Source organism: Schistosoma mansoni, chromosome 1 (assembly GCF_000237925.1).
Source record: "Schistosoma mansoni strain Puerto Rico chromosome 1, complete genome".
Taxonomy (NCBI): domain Eukaryota; kingdom Metazoa; phylum Platyhelminthes; class Trematoda; order Strigeidida; family Schistosomatidae; genus Schistosoma; species Schistosoma mansoni.
The window spans coordinates 62,806,266-62,823,999 of record NC_031495.1 but is presented as its reverse complement, the minus strand read 5'-3'; the positions used below and the strand labels follow the sequence as shown (position 1 = coordinate 62,823,999).

At 32.3% G+C, this 17,734-nt stretch overlaps 1 protein-coding gene across 1 annotated transcript in view; it reads right to left on the bottom strand.

Annotated features, from left to right (window-relative positions):
- Smp_149630 (putative nucleolar protein c7b) overlaps nt 1-17,734 on the bottom strand; it is a gene marked incomplete at both ends in the record, with an annotated part of 41,193 nt that continues 23,459 nt past the window's right edge. The window contains 5 exons of the mRNA XM_018795145.1: nt 1-139; nt 3,330-3,403; nt 4,761-5,150; nt 12,526-12,765; nt 15,032-15,187. Of these exons, the coding sequence (XP_018649487.1) occupies nt 1-139; nt 3,330-3,403; nt 4,761-5,150; nt 12,526-12,765; nt 15,032-15,187 (999 nt within the window). The remainder of the gene's footprint in view (nt 140-3,329; nt 3,404-4,760; nt 5,151-12,525; nt 12,766-15,031; nt 15,188-17,734) is intronic.

Sequence of the window (17,734 nt, the reverse complement as noted above, 5' to 3'; positions counted from 1 at the left end):
TTAAATAAATGACCATATTTCAAGTGTGGTAATAATAAAATCTGGTGATGATAAAGTTAATTGTGGACTATTAAATGTTTCACAATTATCACTATGTCCATGTAATAGAATATCATCAAGTTGAATTGCTGAATGACCTCTAAAATGACAAAAAAAAATGAAATAGAACTGTTAAAAGGGTAAAACAAATGAGTTGAAAGAAACTGTAGGAAAAGATATTGGGTACCAGCTCAGTGGTCTAGAAGTTAAGAGTTTATGCGCGAGACCGAGGGTCCTGGATTGGAGCCCTGTGTGAGGGATTTTTGGTTCGCGCTGATAAGGAGCTTCATATTTGGGCGAAATGGCTGTCCAGTGCTTCCAGATTTAGCTTAGATAGATTCATGAATTTAATGAATAAAAAGATATTAGTTGGTTCGCGATCCTGGATTCGAATGGTAAAAATATACTCTTTAGGATATATTATTAATTACTGCCTGGTAATTTAAGGAAACCTTTATGTTTAGTAAGAATTCATCTTAATTTTTCATGAACATATTTATGGATAGTCGGGGATTCTAGAATGAAAATTACAAACACAATATCTTTTCTTCAGTCTTTCATGTATATCTTAGTAACGAATCTTTTCTAGTGCAACACCAGTCTATAATAATTTGAGAACTGTTAAGAATTGCGATATGATAAATAGATATTTCATTCTTTTTTGAAACTCTTCAGCACTGTCCATTTACAGTCACATGATCTACTGGTTTCTTAAAGAAAATAATAGTCAGTCAAGATCATATATCTTAGCACATATGTGTATTCCTTCAAGTTGTCACATCATGAGAATTAAGTGTTAAGACTATGGAAAAATTATAGCTTGCACATATCTTTTTTGCACACGGAGTTCAGGTTTGAATGATAGATTGCTAGTGCCCGTGAGATTCATATGTTACTAGTTTGCGCTTCATTCGGACACAATCGTCTGACTGTATAGATGATTTAAAAGGACTTGTCAAATGTGGTCATGTGACCGGAGTTTATAAGATGTTTTAATATTGAACTGTTGATTGATTTACAATCGAAAGCCATGCGAGATAATGTTAGGAGATGCATTTGGAAAGAGCTCGCTTTTTGCGGCCCATGTAATCTGCTTCATAAGAGCAAGTGTACTTACAAATAGGACTGATAACTGCTGCTGTTAATAATGTTAACTAGTTGCTAATACGGAAGAAAGGCAAGACGATATTTAGAACTATGATCAAGCAAATAAAACCTGAGTGTTTTTGTTTACAAAGCCACTGCTAAGCTATGTCACTTGATTTCAACATTAATTAATCAATTGCACTATTGTACTATTCTCAATACTAAAATCAGTGACTATATTGGAAATATTCAGAAAATTTATAGAAAAATACATATTCATCATAGACAGTTATTTACTAAAATAAAAATAATTGGCATTAGATTCATCTGAAAAATTTCTCAGAACAAAAAATGAATGTTTATTATAAAAAGTCAGACCTTAAAATTTTTATTAACGTATAACATTAACAACATAATTCTCTTTTCTGTATATAACACAAAAGATATTTTGGTAAGATTATAACTTATAGACGAACCAATCAGATTTAGGATAACAAGTTTTGGATTTTGGCACAAAAATCATTCATCCATTTGTTTAAATAGCGTTTTGGCATTTTAGCTGATGTCAGTTCATGATGAAAACCATAAATCTAATTCTTAACTTTAGCTATCAACTATAATTCATTATTCTTATTTTTTAAGCTGCTTTATAACTCTCATTTAGCCCTAGTAAGTATGTGGGCACTTTCAAGGACACTTTAGCGTCGCTCAAATGTCGTCCATAAATTATAATCTCACTGATATTTTATTTAAAGCGAACAGGTAAAATATATAATGATTTAATACTTTCTAGTCTGACTAAACAAATAAATCCTATATGATTACTTGGAGAAAGCAATAAAGTTCATGAAGCTTTTTATAAGGAAAGAGAATCGGAGTTTAAATATAGTGAATATGCTAGTGATCAGTCATAATTTTAATAGTGTATACTTTACATATTAAAATGTAGTAATTTGAAAAATAGAATTCTTAATTTTATATAGTTGAAATCATGAATCAATTGAAGGCTAGACCACCATGGAAAACCTGGAAGTACTGGACGGCCGCTTCGTCCTATTGTGGGACTTCTCAGCAGTGCGCGTCCACGGTCTCGCGCGAACGCTTAAGCTCTAGACCACTAAGCCGGTATCCAACAGTTTTAATGTCTAACTACAACTAACCCACGAAATTGAGCAACTATTCACCAATGTCATCAGTGAGTTGATATCTCCAAACAGACCTAGTTCAACTCCACTGGTTACTGCTTCTCATGACCGTCCACTGCTTCCAGGTTTTCTATGACGGTTTAACTTCAATTGACTCATGATTTCAACTATATAAAATTACTAAAATCTCCACAAAACCCCCTACTGACACTTCTTAATTTTCTTTAATCTTACCATTTAATTAAAAGATATACACTCATATTTTTTCTTCGAAAATAAAAGTAGACAAGATCTTGACTTATTTTGGAAATCAAAGACTATTTGATTCCGTTCATTCTACTAATATAAAGTGATAATTCTTTTCAAATAAGTTTACTTAAAATCATCCAGTTTTTGGTTATTTATATAATGTGGACATATTTGGAAAAAATATCTCTCTGCAATAACTAGCTTAATATCATCTGATACATTCACAAGTTTTCTTTTAAAATGTCTACTGAGACAAATTATCATAAGAAAGAATGATATAAGGAATGAAGTACTATAGTTAACCAATACAAGATAACTTTTTAAATGTTGTTGTATAAAACTAGTTATTTAACTTGACCAATCAAATTGCTTGCTTATCCCAATTTTGTTTTCGTTCTCATGGTTACCTACCGATTTCTGAATCTACTATGTATTATAATAAATATTACTTTATTGATTCTATCTATATGTTTATTAATATTCATATTATTATTAGTAGTATTATTGGTTTATTTAAAAAAGAATATAGGCCATTAAAAAAAATGAAGTTTGTTATAGTATAGCAAATGAATTCAGTAAATGCTTTTGGTCAAATGATAAAGCAAAAGAAAAACAATAATATTTATTAACTTAACTAAACCACACATAGAGAGCACGTGTTTGTTACTGGTTGTGTTTGTATTTATGTGTGTGTGTCTGTTTGTATTAAAATCTTTAAGTTTTATATACATATATGTATACAAATGATCGGGATAGAAAATATAATGGAAATATGGCTATATATATATATATATATCGAAAGTAACTTACTGAGAGCATCCTATGGTAAGCGAATCATAATCACCATTGATAAAATAGGAATTTTCACCGCTCCATGTAAATTTCTAAAGTAACGTTTATAATAATAATAATATAATGAAGTAATAGGAATGAAATATAGAAAAAAAATTAATATGGATTTTAATAGTTGAGATCATGAATCAATTGAAGCTAGACCACCATAGAAAACCTGGAAGCTTCGTCCTATTGTAGGACTCCTCAACAGTGCGCATCCACGATCCCGTCTTAAAAGGTTCCAACCCAGGACCTATCAGTTTCGTGCGCGAGCGTTTAACCTCTAGACTATTGAGCTGGCATCCAATGGTGTTATTGTCTAACTTCAACCGATCCACAAAATTGAGCAATCATTCACCAATGTCTTCAGTAAGTTACTATCTCACAACAGACCTGGTTCAACTCCACTGGTCACTGCTTCTCACTAGAACTCCAGGAAATACCTCTTGAAGCCAGTCACTAATGAACATATGTTGACTAATATCAGAAGGGGTTTTGTGGTTTTCCATGGTGATCTAGCTTTAATTGATTGATGGTCTCAACTATTAAAATTCCTATAATATCCACAAAATCCCTTCTGATATTGATATGGATTTACAAAAGGTCCAAAATACTAGTGATAATAATATCTCAACAAATGAGATTATTTTGAAACTGATATAAATTAACAGTGTAATAGTTTAGGTAATTGTTTATATGAATGTGGTGAAATATATTAATGAACCGATCATTAATTGCAGAATAATTTCCTATTTAGAAACATATTAAATTCATCATTGGTTGAATTTGGTAAATGAATAATTATAAACATACAATTTTATCAATGAAGTTGCTGATATTCAGTTACTCATCGTCGACTCAACAGGGTTAAATAGGAATAATGGATTATTAGATTTTTGATTGAAATTATGAATCGATCAATGTTAGACCATAATTAAAAAACCCAGAAGCATTGGAAGGTCGTTTCGTCCTAGTATGGGGACTCTTCCGCCGTGCGCATTCATGATCTTGCATAAGGGACTTGAACCCAGGATCTTCGGTTTCGCGCACAAACGCCTAACCTCTAGACCACTGAGTCGGCATTTAACGATAATAATGTTTAATTTCAACTAAACCACGACATTGCGCGACTATCTTCTATTGTCTTAGATGGGTAACTGCCTCACCATTGTCTTAGGTGGGTAACTGCCTCACCCTTGATACGGATTGGCTCCAGTGGTTACAGCTTCTCACTAGAACTCAAAGTTTCCAATGTTGGTCTAACATTATTCGATTCATGATCTCAATCAATAGTCAACAATCTTCACAACCCTATACTGTGGATTATTAGACATTTATGGTAAATGATATAAACCGTATATCTATTGTTAATAATACTATAATTGTCATTATTATCAATCGATTTACTTGGAATTTCTGTTTTTTACCCTGTTCGGGAAATTCTTTTTTATCATTATAACATAAATGTGCGAATTCTTTGGTTACAGTTTCAGTTCTCACATCAGATGATATGAATGATGATGAAGATGAGACTAGATCAGAATTATGATTGTCTGTTCCTAATAATGACGAGGATGATATTGATGCAGAGTTCACATCTGTTGGTATATTCAATAATTTATTAGAAGTAACTGATAAAGATGTAGAATCTTGTTCATTGATTGAATTACTATTTTCTTTTAATTGATCTTGTTTTGAATCAGTTGTATTGATCCATCGAAATACAAAACATGATCCATTACCATAGAATCGGCCATTACTTGGATAAGGATGTGTATTAAGCATTGCTCCAAATATCTAAGTAATTAGAAAAGAAGTCATAGAAAAATTTGTCAGTATCAATACCAAGGTTGAACTTGGTAGTTTCGAATAAATTAAGCATTGGGTATATTCCAATGAGTAGAAGAATTGTATTTCTGACGTTTCGTTACTTAAAATAAACCACTTCATCAAAGTAAATAAATAATCGAATGAAATTAACACAAGTTTAAATAGTACAAATGAAAAAATGAAGAATATTTTTGGTACAATCAAAATCAATAATAAATCAATATCAAGTTATTCTTGGTCAAAATGAACTTGTATGACCTGTCACTGTATTAATTTATGTATTAGAATGTGAGTACGAAGAACGTATGCATTTGTAATATGAAATAGTGGGGTTAATTTAATTCGACCAGACAGAAACGTGGTACAAGTCCATGAAGTCACTGACAATTGGACTGAGCCATGTTGGTAGGTGTCGACTACCTGGTTGGGACTCGCGAGATGATAGCAACCGATGGTTAGAGAAATTGAATGGAATGGCTCAAAATCGTTTTCAGTGGCAAAAGTGCATCCACTCATTTTGTTCTGTCTAATCTTCTGAATTCTTTATCTCATTATCATTTTTCTCTTTCCAAATTTAATTCACTAAATTATACTCCTTGAACAACATCATCAAATGCTAATCCTTCGGATTACTGCTTATACTCTTACTACATTCTACCACTATGGGATTTGAATCGATAATTGTATCTCTGTGTTAATGCGGTATGGCAACTCGAACTGATGTACGTACGTACGAAGTTCTACGTTGTGACTGACTGACTGATTTACTTTGAGGAAGTAGCTTACATTGTGTCACAAAACGTCAAAAATACAATTTTCCTACTCATTGGGATATAACAAAAAAATATATGTATTGTTATATATTTTGATGAAAATCCATTCTAATATGAAATTATTACTTAATAAAACAATATCTAAATAACATTGTAAACATTTTCAGTATTATGTAATCAGGTCAAACACTTATTTATGATGAAATTGACTGACAATTCAGTAAATATAATGATAAACTATATAAACCAATAGGATTACTGCCCTTTCGTTTTTAAATGGATGAATTGGGACAAAAAATGAGACAACTGAAATCTTCATCAAGGATGAGGTAAAATTGGTCTGTTTGGTTTTACTTAAATCTATTTACAGTAACTTATCAGCTATATAGTTTGATCCTTTATGAAGCAACTCTTTCAAAATATTGAACTATTATTCAGACATTTTGTATACAGTTCTGTTATAATCAAACCTTAAACCACATATTCCGAAATAATTATTTATTTCAGAAGGCGGTTTTGTGGAGATTTCAGTATTTTCATTGGTGAACGATTGCTCAAACATCATGGATTGGTTGAAATTAGACATTAACACAGTTGGATGCCGGCTCAGTGGTTCATCGGTTAAGTGCTCTGGCGCGAGACTGGTAGGTCCTGGGTTCGAATCTCGCTCGCAAGGCGGGATCGTGGATGCGCACTGCTGAGGAGTCCCATAAAATAACGAAACGGCCGTCCAGTGCTTCCGGGTTTTCCATGGTGGTTTAGCTTCAATTAACTCATGACTTCAACTATGAAAATTATTTATTTATTTATACCCTTTGATATTTATCAATTTATTCATCCCATCTTTTAATTGTTCTCAATAAGGAAAGTTTACTTAAACAAAGAAAAAATGAAAGTATATAGTGGAGTTAAAATATGTATTTCTAAATTTGTAACTCATCCATTTTCAATGTTCAATATAAATATGCGCATTATCAAGCACTTTCAGGGACAATTTTACGTTTATTTAGTGAATGTGACATAAAGGAATGTAATTTTCACTGAGGATTTCATTTTAAACCTTAAACTTTACTTAATCTGCTTCTTTTTCATTTAACAAGTTATGATGCTCTACGATGAGATAAGCATAAAAGACATATGTAGATAGCTTGAGATAATTGAAATGAAGTTGCACATCATCCACATCAGTTGCGCTCATCCACTAAATAAACGTTAGATGATGGGAAATGCTAAAGATTACACTTCTTCAGATAATCAAAATAACTCATAGTGTCATTGAATAAGAAAAAGAGAATTCAGCGAAGAAGACTTTCTTTTCGACGAAATCATTTAATTAAGCTGTACAATCGTATATATAGTTATATGGAAAATATATGTCTACAGGAGGCTAGGAAAGATTGCATTATAAATTGATTCGACAATAAATCAGAAGGCATTTTGTGAAGATTTTTTAGTATTTTCATAGTCAATTAAAGCTAGACTACCATGGAAAACCTGGAAGAACTGGATGGCCGTTTCGTCCGTTTGTGGGACTCCTCAGCAGTGCGCATCCACGATCTCACCTTGCGAGATTCGAACCTAGGACCTACCAGTCTCGAGCCAGAGCACTTAACCGATAGACTACTGAGCCGGCATCCAACGGTTGCTCAACTTCGTGGATCAGTTGAAGTTAGACATTAACACCGTTGGATGCCGGCTCAGTGGTCTATCAACGACAACTAGAAACATACCCATTAAGGGAATTAGGGCCAAGGAAGGGTTGAACAAATCGTTTCTGCACGCAAAGTTCAGGCTTGAATTCGTGAATTGCCAATGCATCAGCAGTACATAAAATATTGATTCGACTCCCCTTCGACTCGGTTTCTTTTGACTCTGTAGATTACTTTAAAAGAAGAGTCTTTTGGAGCGATGTGTCCACAGTTAAATTAATGCTCCTGTATCGAACTAGATATCTTTTTGCATTCTCCTTTTAAGAGCCATGCCGGATAGTGTTCCGAGATGCGTTTAAAAAGTGATTGCTTTATGCAGCCTACGTAACGTGCTCCACATGCGCAAGTAAATGTATAGATACACATTGATGTTGCCCAAAGCGAAAGTTTATCCTTAACACACCCCAGAATCGTAGGCCGGCTAGAGAAAACAATTCGAAGCTTAGCTGCGTAGAATGTTTTATTCAACGATTTTGAAATCTGTTTATTCAGGATTTCAGCAGCCGTGTCTCCTTTAAATTCCATATTCATAAACAAAGTTTTCTTCTGTACTGTCGAAGCTTTTTCCTGAACCTTACACCGTTCCTTGACCCTAGTTCCCTTAATGGGTATGTTTCTAGATGTCGTTTTCTTTTCGTTTCTGCACTTTTATTTGATTATCATCAATTTGTTGTTTTTTAAATTAGTGTTTTGCATTTTAAACTCTAATCAGTTATAATAATTATTATTATCATATACAAGTTTTCCTGATTCATATTCAGTCTATAATGACCTTTGCGTTTGTCGCTTTTCTTCATATCTGTCAATTGAACTATTATCTGACCCATAAATTATTTTCTTCCTTACCCCTTGATTAGTACGTAACCTCATTTATTATTTATTGTCGAATCAATTTATAATGCAATCTATTCTAGCCTCCTATAGACATATATTTTCCATATCACTATATATACGAATGTACAGCTTAAGTAAATGATTTCGTCGAAAAGAAAAATTTTCTTCGCTGAATTCTCTTTTTCTTATTCGATTACGCTTCTATTGAACATTTTAAAAATGTAACATTTATTTCACTCTATATGATTCAATTAATTTTTATTTGGAATTTTCAAAATAAACCAATTATTAGACAAATAATTTCATTAATGAAAAGTATCTGTTAGGATGGCTCGTTGGCAAACTCAAGGAAGCTTCAAGAAGCCCAGAAAAAACCGAAGACATTCCACTCAATCACCACTAGAGGAACATTTTAGAATGTCGACGTGTAGCTTCCCTACTGGATGAATAAGAAGGCCCCCCCCTATATGCCTATTGTCTGTCCAAAATGATGATTTACTTTCAGCCAAAAACTATAAATACATGAGATTTTTGTACTATATTTGACACTGTTTTGGGAACAACATTCCTACTTAATAGTCTTCTCATTTCGCGACTTAGGAGGGTTCTAGAGTTTGAGTGCTCAAGTATTACGCGACATACTGCGAATCTAAGTTAGAGATATAACAGTATCTCAATTGAAGAAATGTTTATTTTCTAATTTAGTAATTTTTCTAAAAAAGAAAAATTTTCCTTCCTGTCAGATACATTTGAAAGTAGTTAATTTTCTTGCAAAAAATGCAATTTACGGTTTCAAACTGTTTTCTTTTTCATGAATAGTTAACCAATCACTATGTTAAGATCAATTAGGACTTTACGGATGATATTCAGAGAGAGGATTACTCTTCAAAGAGATAATTTTCAATCTAAGATTGCCTAACTCTATTCTTAAGTAAATTTGAGCAGTCAATAAACATAGTGAACTAATCAGGTAATATTAAATTGTAGTGTGTGTATAGTGAAATAGTTGAAATGTTATAAATTATAATCCATTGTTAGCTGATTAGTTTTACAGACCTTTAATTATGACCATCTTAACGGCTATAAAATAGTTTCTTCTTAATTTAAACAATATAACCTAGTAATACAATCTTTTCTTTGAGTAATTTTAGGAATTCAAGGGATTAATTTTGATATTAGTCTATGCTATTGCTGAATTTATTAAAGTGGAGTGAAATACGTGAAGATGGTCACTTGAAGAGTATAACCATTTGATCACAAAAATTGGGATAAATGAATTAGGTATCTCCATGACACTGACATACATTTGAATAATTTATATAAAATATGAGTTTTATGCCTTACTACTCAAGTTCATTATTCACTTATGGTATTGGCTTTTGTATGTTATTCAATAGAGTTTTTCAACCAATTGTACTATTATTGTATAAAAGTTTGAGAAACAAACTACTAACCAAGAGATTTTCAGAACAAACCATAACAATATCACAAATTAGAATGAATAGAATAGTACTCATATGTGACCGGTTTTAATGTCAGAAATGTGATTTATTTTTTAAAATTACCTTTAAATTATTCTCTTGCCAAATAGAAACAAAAGTAATTTTCCAGACAGGGGGGTTTGTGAAGATTTTAGTAATTTTTATATAGTTGAGATCATGAACCAATTGAAGATAGACCACCATGGAAAACCTGGAAGTGCTGGACGGCCGCTTCGTCCTATTGTAGGACTCCTCAACAGTGTGTCTCCATGATCCCGCCTCAATAGATTCCAACCCAGGACCTATCAGTTTGGCGCGCGAGCGCTTAACCACTAGACCACTGAGCCGGCAGTCAACGGTGTTAATGTCTAACTTCAAACAATCCACGAAATTGAGCAACCATTCACCAATGTCTTCAGTGAGTTGATATCTCCCAACAGACTCGGTTGAACTCCACTGGTCACTGCTTCTCACTAGAACTCCAGGAAACACCTCATGGAGCCAGTCACTAATGATCATATGATCATTATCAGAAGGGGGGTTTTGTGGAGATTTTAGTAATTTTTATATAGTTGGTGGTCTAGCTTCAATTGACTCATGATCTCAACTATATAAAAAAGTAATTTTTATCATTTCAGTAAAAGTTAGAAAGAGCTCATTAGTTTTTAGTTGAGACAAATCAAGGATAAAATTATCATTATTCACCTAATATATTTCTACGTAATATAAATAAAATTTCAGTGACATGAATAATATCTTATTTTGTCGACCAAATAAATATAATCAACTATACTATAACAATCATTGTATACTTTGTTCTTTAGTGGCTCAGGATCTGATTCCATTTGAATTGTATGATAATTGTTAGTGAACTAAACATGTCGGCTATTCACGCATATAATCATCCACTTGAATCGCGTTAGTGAATAACGGAATTAAATAAGTCAAATACGAGAATGGAGTTCGAGTGCGTATATTTCATACAATCGTTGATCGGAAAGCCAAGCAATACAAAAGGAAACGCCATGTAGAAGGCGGTTCGATCATGTGTGAATCGATATTTATAGTCACATAAAAATAAGTTACATACATGTGATGAGTAGGATAAGAAATGCACATACATACGCTCATATAAAAACAGTCAAGGTTGATAAGCGAATCGTTAACATGGTCAAAATGTAACTCAAGTAGAATGAATGAATTGGCCTGTCCGTAAGATAGAACAAGCCATATGGGCTTGACATAGAGGCCGACACTACAATATCGGCCTCTTGAGTGTGGCCTCATTGAATATATATCATTTAATGCATTTGAGAGGCTAGTTTACGCATATTGAATTATAACTAGAATGTTTCAAGTTCTGTCATATATATATATTTATTTATTTATTTATTCCGTGTTAGTTTCAGCGATTGATATCTTCTTAAGATGCCATGCCTTCTGTAATTAATACGTTACCACTTGTTTTTTTTTCTACAAAAAAGGTGATTTTCACATCACTATGGCTGGAAGGAGGTTTATGTAACATGTGCTTATCGCTTGCGTTTATGATGAACTATGACCGTAAGTAGATCAGAACAAATACAACACTCAAATGTTGTCTCTCCCAGTGATCTGTGTTTAGATATATTTTTTACTAATAACTAGACACTTGCTCACACTGTGCTATGTTAGTTTCATCAGTAAGGATAGATTAGAGTCTACTAGTGCATCGAATTGAATAGTAAGTACATATCAGTCAGAGTGTTAAGTAGTAATGCGTGATAATCATGTCATTTTCCGAAGGAACTATGCAACATTGGATTGTAGATTACTAATTTAATGATACACTGAATTCCAGGTGACTTGAAAATCATTAGTTCAACTCAGTGTAGCGTTAACACCCTCTAGTTTCCAGTGGCTTGGTATTAGATTTCAATTAGTTAGTGATATTAAAATCATTTCACTAACCATTTACCATTGTTTTAAATAATCTTTTTTATGGCAGTGGAATATCGCACACAACGGGTACTTTATAATTTCTTACAAACATCGTTGTTTACTTGCAAACAAAACTGAACTTTGTGTATTTTATTTTCTCAATACTTTGTATTGGGGGATTTTTTTAAAGAGTATGAAATCAACAGTTTAAGAGGTAAATATTCGTTTTCTAAATTGTGTTTACCCATTAATGTTTACAGATTGTACTCAGGTGATGAAAATCTCATAAAACTAAATGGATTTAACTCATTCTGCAAAATATTGTTGTGATCCGATTATTGAAGTTTACTCAAGAAACTGAATTTATGAAGTTTTTCACGTATAAGTGATTATATTGAACAATCATGTGACAAACCATCCTACTTCGTAAATAGAATTATTGAGAAAACAAAAGAAAAACTATACTTGGATTTGTCCTAATAACGATCAAAACAACACTCTAAACGAATAGATCATCGAATAAATATTCATATAGAGAGACACTTAAAAAATTTTGTGAAATTCTCCAGAAAAAAACACACACTAGATGTTCCATCATCAGGTGAATAGAAGTGGAAAAACTAACCTCATTCGTTGATGTTCGTATGATTAGTATACATGGTTGATTTGCTGCATACGGTGAATTCGATGTAAGAGTATGTTTCATTTTTGTATGAATAGTACCATATGAATGATCTTTCGAAGATTCTGTCAAACTATTGGCACATCGACGATATAATGATCGTAAACTAAATCCATGCACAGAAGTACTGTAAGTTAATATCCAGTCTAAACCTTCAGCATCAGGAGTTAAATTTTGTAAAAGCTAATTGAATAGAAATAAAATATAAATTAAGTAAAAGCCTATGATAATACGGTGAATAAGTATGTACAGTACAAAGCAATCGACCAAATCAGTCAATTTATTAAGCACAAAATGCCCAAAATGTACAGAAATACAGAATGATTAAACTAAGTTAAATCCAGGGTAGTGATCATAGATAAATTCTAGATTTAAAAAATGGATTATTTATTTGCATTAGTAGGAATACTTTTGTAATAAAAGGTCCTAATGAGACATAGCTATTTATGATATATATATATATCCAAAATATACATCAGTTATCATCTACAATATTTAGGTACAAAAGCAGATGCAGCTATCTAAAACAAACAATCTAACTTAAATAATCACAATTATTAAAACTAACTCCATGCTTATCATATAGTTGAGATCATGAGTCAATTGAAGCTAGACCACTATGAAAAACCTAGAAGCACTGGACGGCCGTTTCGTCCTATTGTGAGACTCCTCAGCACTGCGCATCCACGATCCCGCTTCGCGAGATTCGAACCCAGGACCTACCAGTCTCGAGCCATAGCACTTAACCGATAGACCACTGAGCCGGCATCCATGCTTATCAGTTAATATACTTTCAATATTTCAGCAAGTAGTTCATTTTATCACTTAATAATAACGTTTATTCAACTTATATTCTGTTCTTTTAATACTTCGTTTTTTCAAAAGTTGCTTACATTTGTTAACAATATCTCAATATGCTTCATAAATCAAGCATTTTGTCTAACTTTTCAAGAATCCAAATCAGTTTATGACAATTCAGTTTCCTACTTTTATACTTCAATAATTGGCTTTTGTTCGACAAGTACATTTTCGACAAAACTATTTATCTCTTAATTTGAATGAAATGATTTGGTTAAGCTAATTTGGAACTATTATAAGTAGTAAAAGTATGTAGTTACCGGTTGGTCTGTGATTTTGAAAATTGACTTATTGTTACATTAATTTAGCTCAATAAAAGCTTTGATTTCCCAGTGCATACTAACATATTTAGTTATTCAACTAGTATGCCATTGGAAATATTTCTGATTGAGATTTGGAGATAAAACCAGTGAGAAAATTAATAATTCGTTTACTTCAGTTGGTTTAGTATTTCATTTTATCGATTGGGTGATCAACGTGGATACTCAATGATTCGTACTAGTTCTAAGTAACAGGTACAAGTAGATCTCATGAAAAATAATGTTTTGTCATGGATTCATCGTAAGTTCAGAAGTTGGTCAAATGTTGTAAAATATAGAGAATCATCTTATATCGATTTCATGATTTGAAGTACTTAGGCTAAAGTAGATATTTCTGGTTGTAATTGAATAACGCTGCAAAAGTGTGTTGAATAAGCGAATAGTGGACAACTCTGACAAACGTCACATGAGGTTGACTGTTCTGATGAGTACTACTAATCAAACTTCTTGGTCCTTTCGATGAAAAATTTATGATTTTTTAACAAGTTTCTATTAATAATTCTCATGAAATAGGATGTTATTAAAAGGCTACTACATTAAGTAATTTATCTTGGTAACAAGTTAAGTGTTTTTTGGAAACCATAGTAGATTATTTCAAACATATATTTACCAAGTGTAGATTCCAATATCTACAGTTTACAAACTATATTGTTCTGATAAAATGTGGGAGACAACAAACCAGATCCCAGCAGAGGAAAAAATCAGGAAGAAGCGCTGGAAGTGGATTGGACACATATTGAGGAAATCACCCAACTGCGTCACAAGGCAAGCACTCACATGGAATCCTGAAGACCAAAGGAGAAGAGGAAGACTAAAGAACACATTACGCCGAGGAATGGAGACAGACATGAGAAGAATGAACAAAAATTGGATAGAACTACAAAGGAAGGCCCAGGACAGAGTGGGTTGGAGAATGCTAGTCGGCGGCCTATGCTCCATTGGGAGTAACAGGAGAAAGTAAGTAAGTAAAATAAAATGTTATATATTCTCATAATACAAATTTTAAGATATGATATCACTCGTCTGAAAATCTCATTCAATAAAATAAGGCTTGATACGGAAACTAGATAATGATAAAGCATCATTGAGAGACTTCATGTAACCGATTTTCAACAACTCAACTATCATATTTTAGCTACATTTCTTCAAAAATATGGATTACATTATTGATCTAAACCAACAATGTAACACTTAAGATCGAGTACATAAACATGTACACGGTAGATGAAATACAGTAATCACTTATTTTGTATGTACATATATTTACTTACATCACGAACTTTATGTACATCAAAGATTTCACTATTTGATGTTGCGGTAGGTATTGGCAATAATTCTGGTTCAGCCGATTTTATACAGTCAAACATGAATTGTTTTCTTTTTTCCTCTTCTAATTCTTTTAATTCCAATTCTTTTGAACTAACCAACTTTTGTGTGATAAGAAACATACAGAAAAAAAACATTGCAATATTAGAAATATGAAACCATTAGTGATTTGATTAATAGAAAGATTTAAGTGTGAAATCATTAAGTTTAAAACGTAAATTCCCTAGTGGTACGCTACAACTAGAAAACTGTATGATTTTGACTTATTTAACCAAACAAAAAATGGACAGTAACATTTGTGTGATCCGTAAAATATTGACTTGATTGTGTATGAAATATTATGGATCCATAAGCTTGAAGAGTTACAAACTAGGATACACTAATTGCTTAAGGATTTACAGTCATCAACGGTTCAGCAGTTAGTGTTATTTCAAGTGGAAAAAAATATCTTCGGATTGTATCGGATTGTATATCTTTTAAATTCACTTAGTATTGTTTGTTTGAAACTTCCCATTGTTATTTAGGACTGTAATTGATCAGTCTCTTATTGACATATGTGCATCCTGTGTGTATTACCTTGATGTATCCATAATTCACAAGCATTATAAGCAAAGATGGATAGTGGCTAGCAGTGGAATCCAGAAAGCGCGTTTCGTCCTATTTGGGACTCGTCCATCTTCGCTTACGATAATATATTTTGCTTCATTATCCTCTGTTATATCCAATTTATGAAGGTTAGTTAATTTAAGCTATCACTAAATTATAAAATTATTATCTGCAGTGGGACCCAAACATGAGTAAGTAACAATCAGAAATGATGTAATCAAGAAAGTGGTCAAGAGTTAAACAATTGTATAGAAATAGAGGGGTGAACATCATATAACAATGGTGGAATCATGAAGACAATTATTTAAAAAGAAAACTAAAAACAGGATTCAGTTACATATTTTCTCTAGTAAAACTAGTTTCCAGTCTCTAGGCAACTAAGTTTTCAGTAATACTAACAACAGTTTACATATATACGTCACATATCGCTTCTAATTCCATCTATATTATAATTGGAAAGTATAAACGAAACTGAATATACTAATATACTTTGTATATTAATTCAATATCTAAAAAACTCATTATCAAAAGTTATCATATGACACACTGATTAGTAATACATGTTATTTATGCATAATATAAAAAACACACAGAAAGCGATTAAAGCAATACAACTGAGGTAAATGTATAGGTATAGCTATATGTTTAAAATAAAGAATGAAAGTCTTTAAAAAGAATGTTCTTCGCAGCAACATTACAAATAGTGTTTTCCAGCTGATCAATATTCATCACTAATCTTATGGATATATTATCTCATCTGATCAACTCTATATGCACTTATCAATGTACCTGTTCATATGTAGCCAGGTATTATAGGTCGTTCAATGCCTACTTTATCCAAAAGAATTTAAGAAAATTACCCGGATTTGCTGAAAAGAGGCCGAAATGGCTCAATAAGAAGCTCAATAATGGTACACTTTGTGAACACAGGTGACTCAATCAAAGCGGACTCTTCGTTCAAAATAATTTAAAAGGTAAGTGGAAGGCTGCTAAAAGCAGTTGTATTGCATCTTCTTAACATTGCCGAAGCATTAGCTATATATTTGAGAAAACTAAAACTGTGTGTCCTAAAGAAATTGGTACAACCTCTTATACAATGGTCTTTATGTCTCATAATTTTTCTCTTATTTATACTTTTATCCTTTACAACCATCTGCCCTTCCTTCCATGTTTTCCATAGACCTTCTATTCCTAGCTGGCTTATTTCTTTTTCTTTGGTCCTCCCAATCACATTTCATTTCAATTTCAACAATTAATCATATCATACTGAGCCATCCTTTCGCAATTATAATTTCCTTATTTACCTTCATGATGAATATTTAAGCTTTTATCAATAAACCTATTATTAGTTTCTCTGGTTAAAAAGAACATTTTTTAAAATACCTTTGTTTATTCTACCTTACTGTTACCATGTTTAACAGAATTTTATTGTCACTATTAATGTAATTATTATCATCGTGAAAAAAACAGGTATGTACTTTTGCGATTGTCCAACTTTAAAAATTAAATTCACCGAAAAGAGAACTCTTCATAATCACAAAAATATGTTACATCAAAATAGCCTTTCTATTATACAAATATCAACTTTCAATGAAAACCGAAAAATGATAGGCATTATAAAGCATGTTACCTTTATAAGCAAAGATTGATAGTGGCTAGCAATGGAATCTAGGACGCGAGTTTCGTCCTATTTGGGACTCGTCAGCTGGATGTACCTGCATCTCAGAGTTGATGTTCACTCTAGGACTCCAACCCAGTACCTTTCGCTTCAAACGCCATCGCGTTTTCCACTCAATTACCGAGTCCTGATATCCACTTGCTTGTGCAATAGGGTGAAGTTTAAATTCATTTGATATTGTTTGTATGAATCTTCCTATTGATGTTTAGGACTGCAACTGGTAAGTCTCTTATTAGCATATGTGCATACTATGCGTATTGCCTCGATATAGCCTTAATTCACAAGCATTATAAGCAAAAATGTTTAGTGGCTAGCAGTGTTACCTTTATCCAAAAGTTTCGTATTATTTTAATCATTAGTTTAA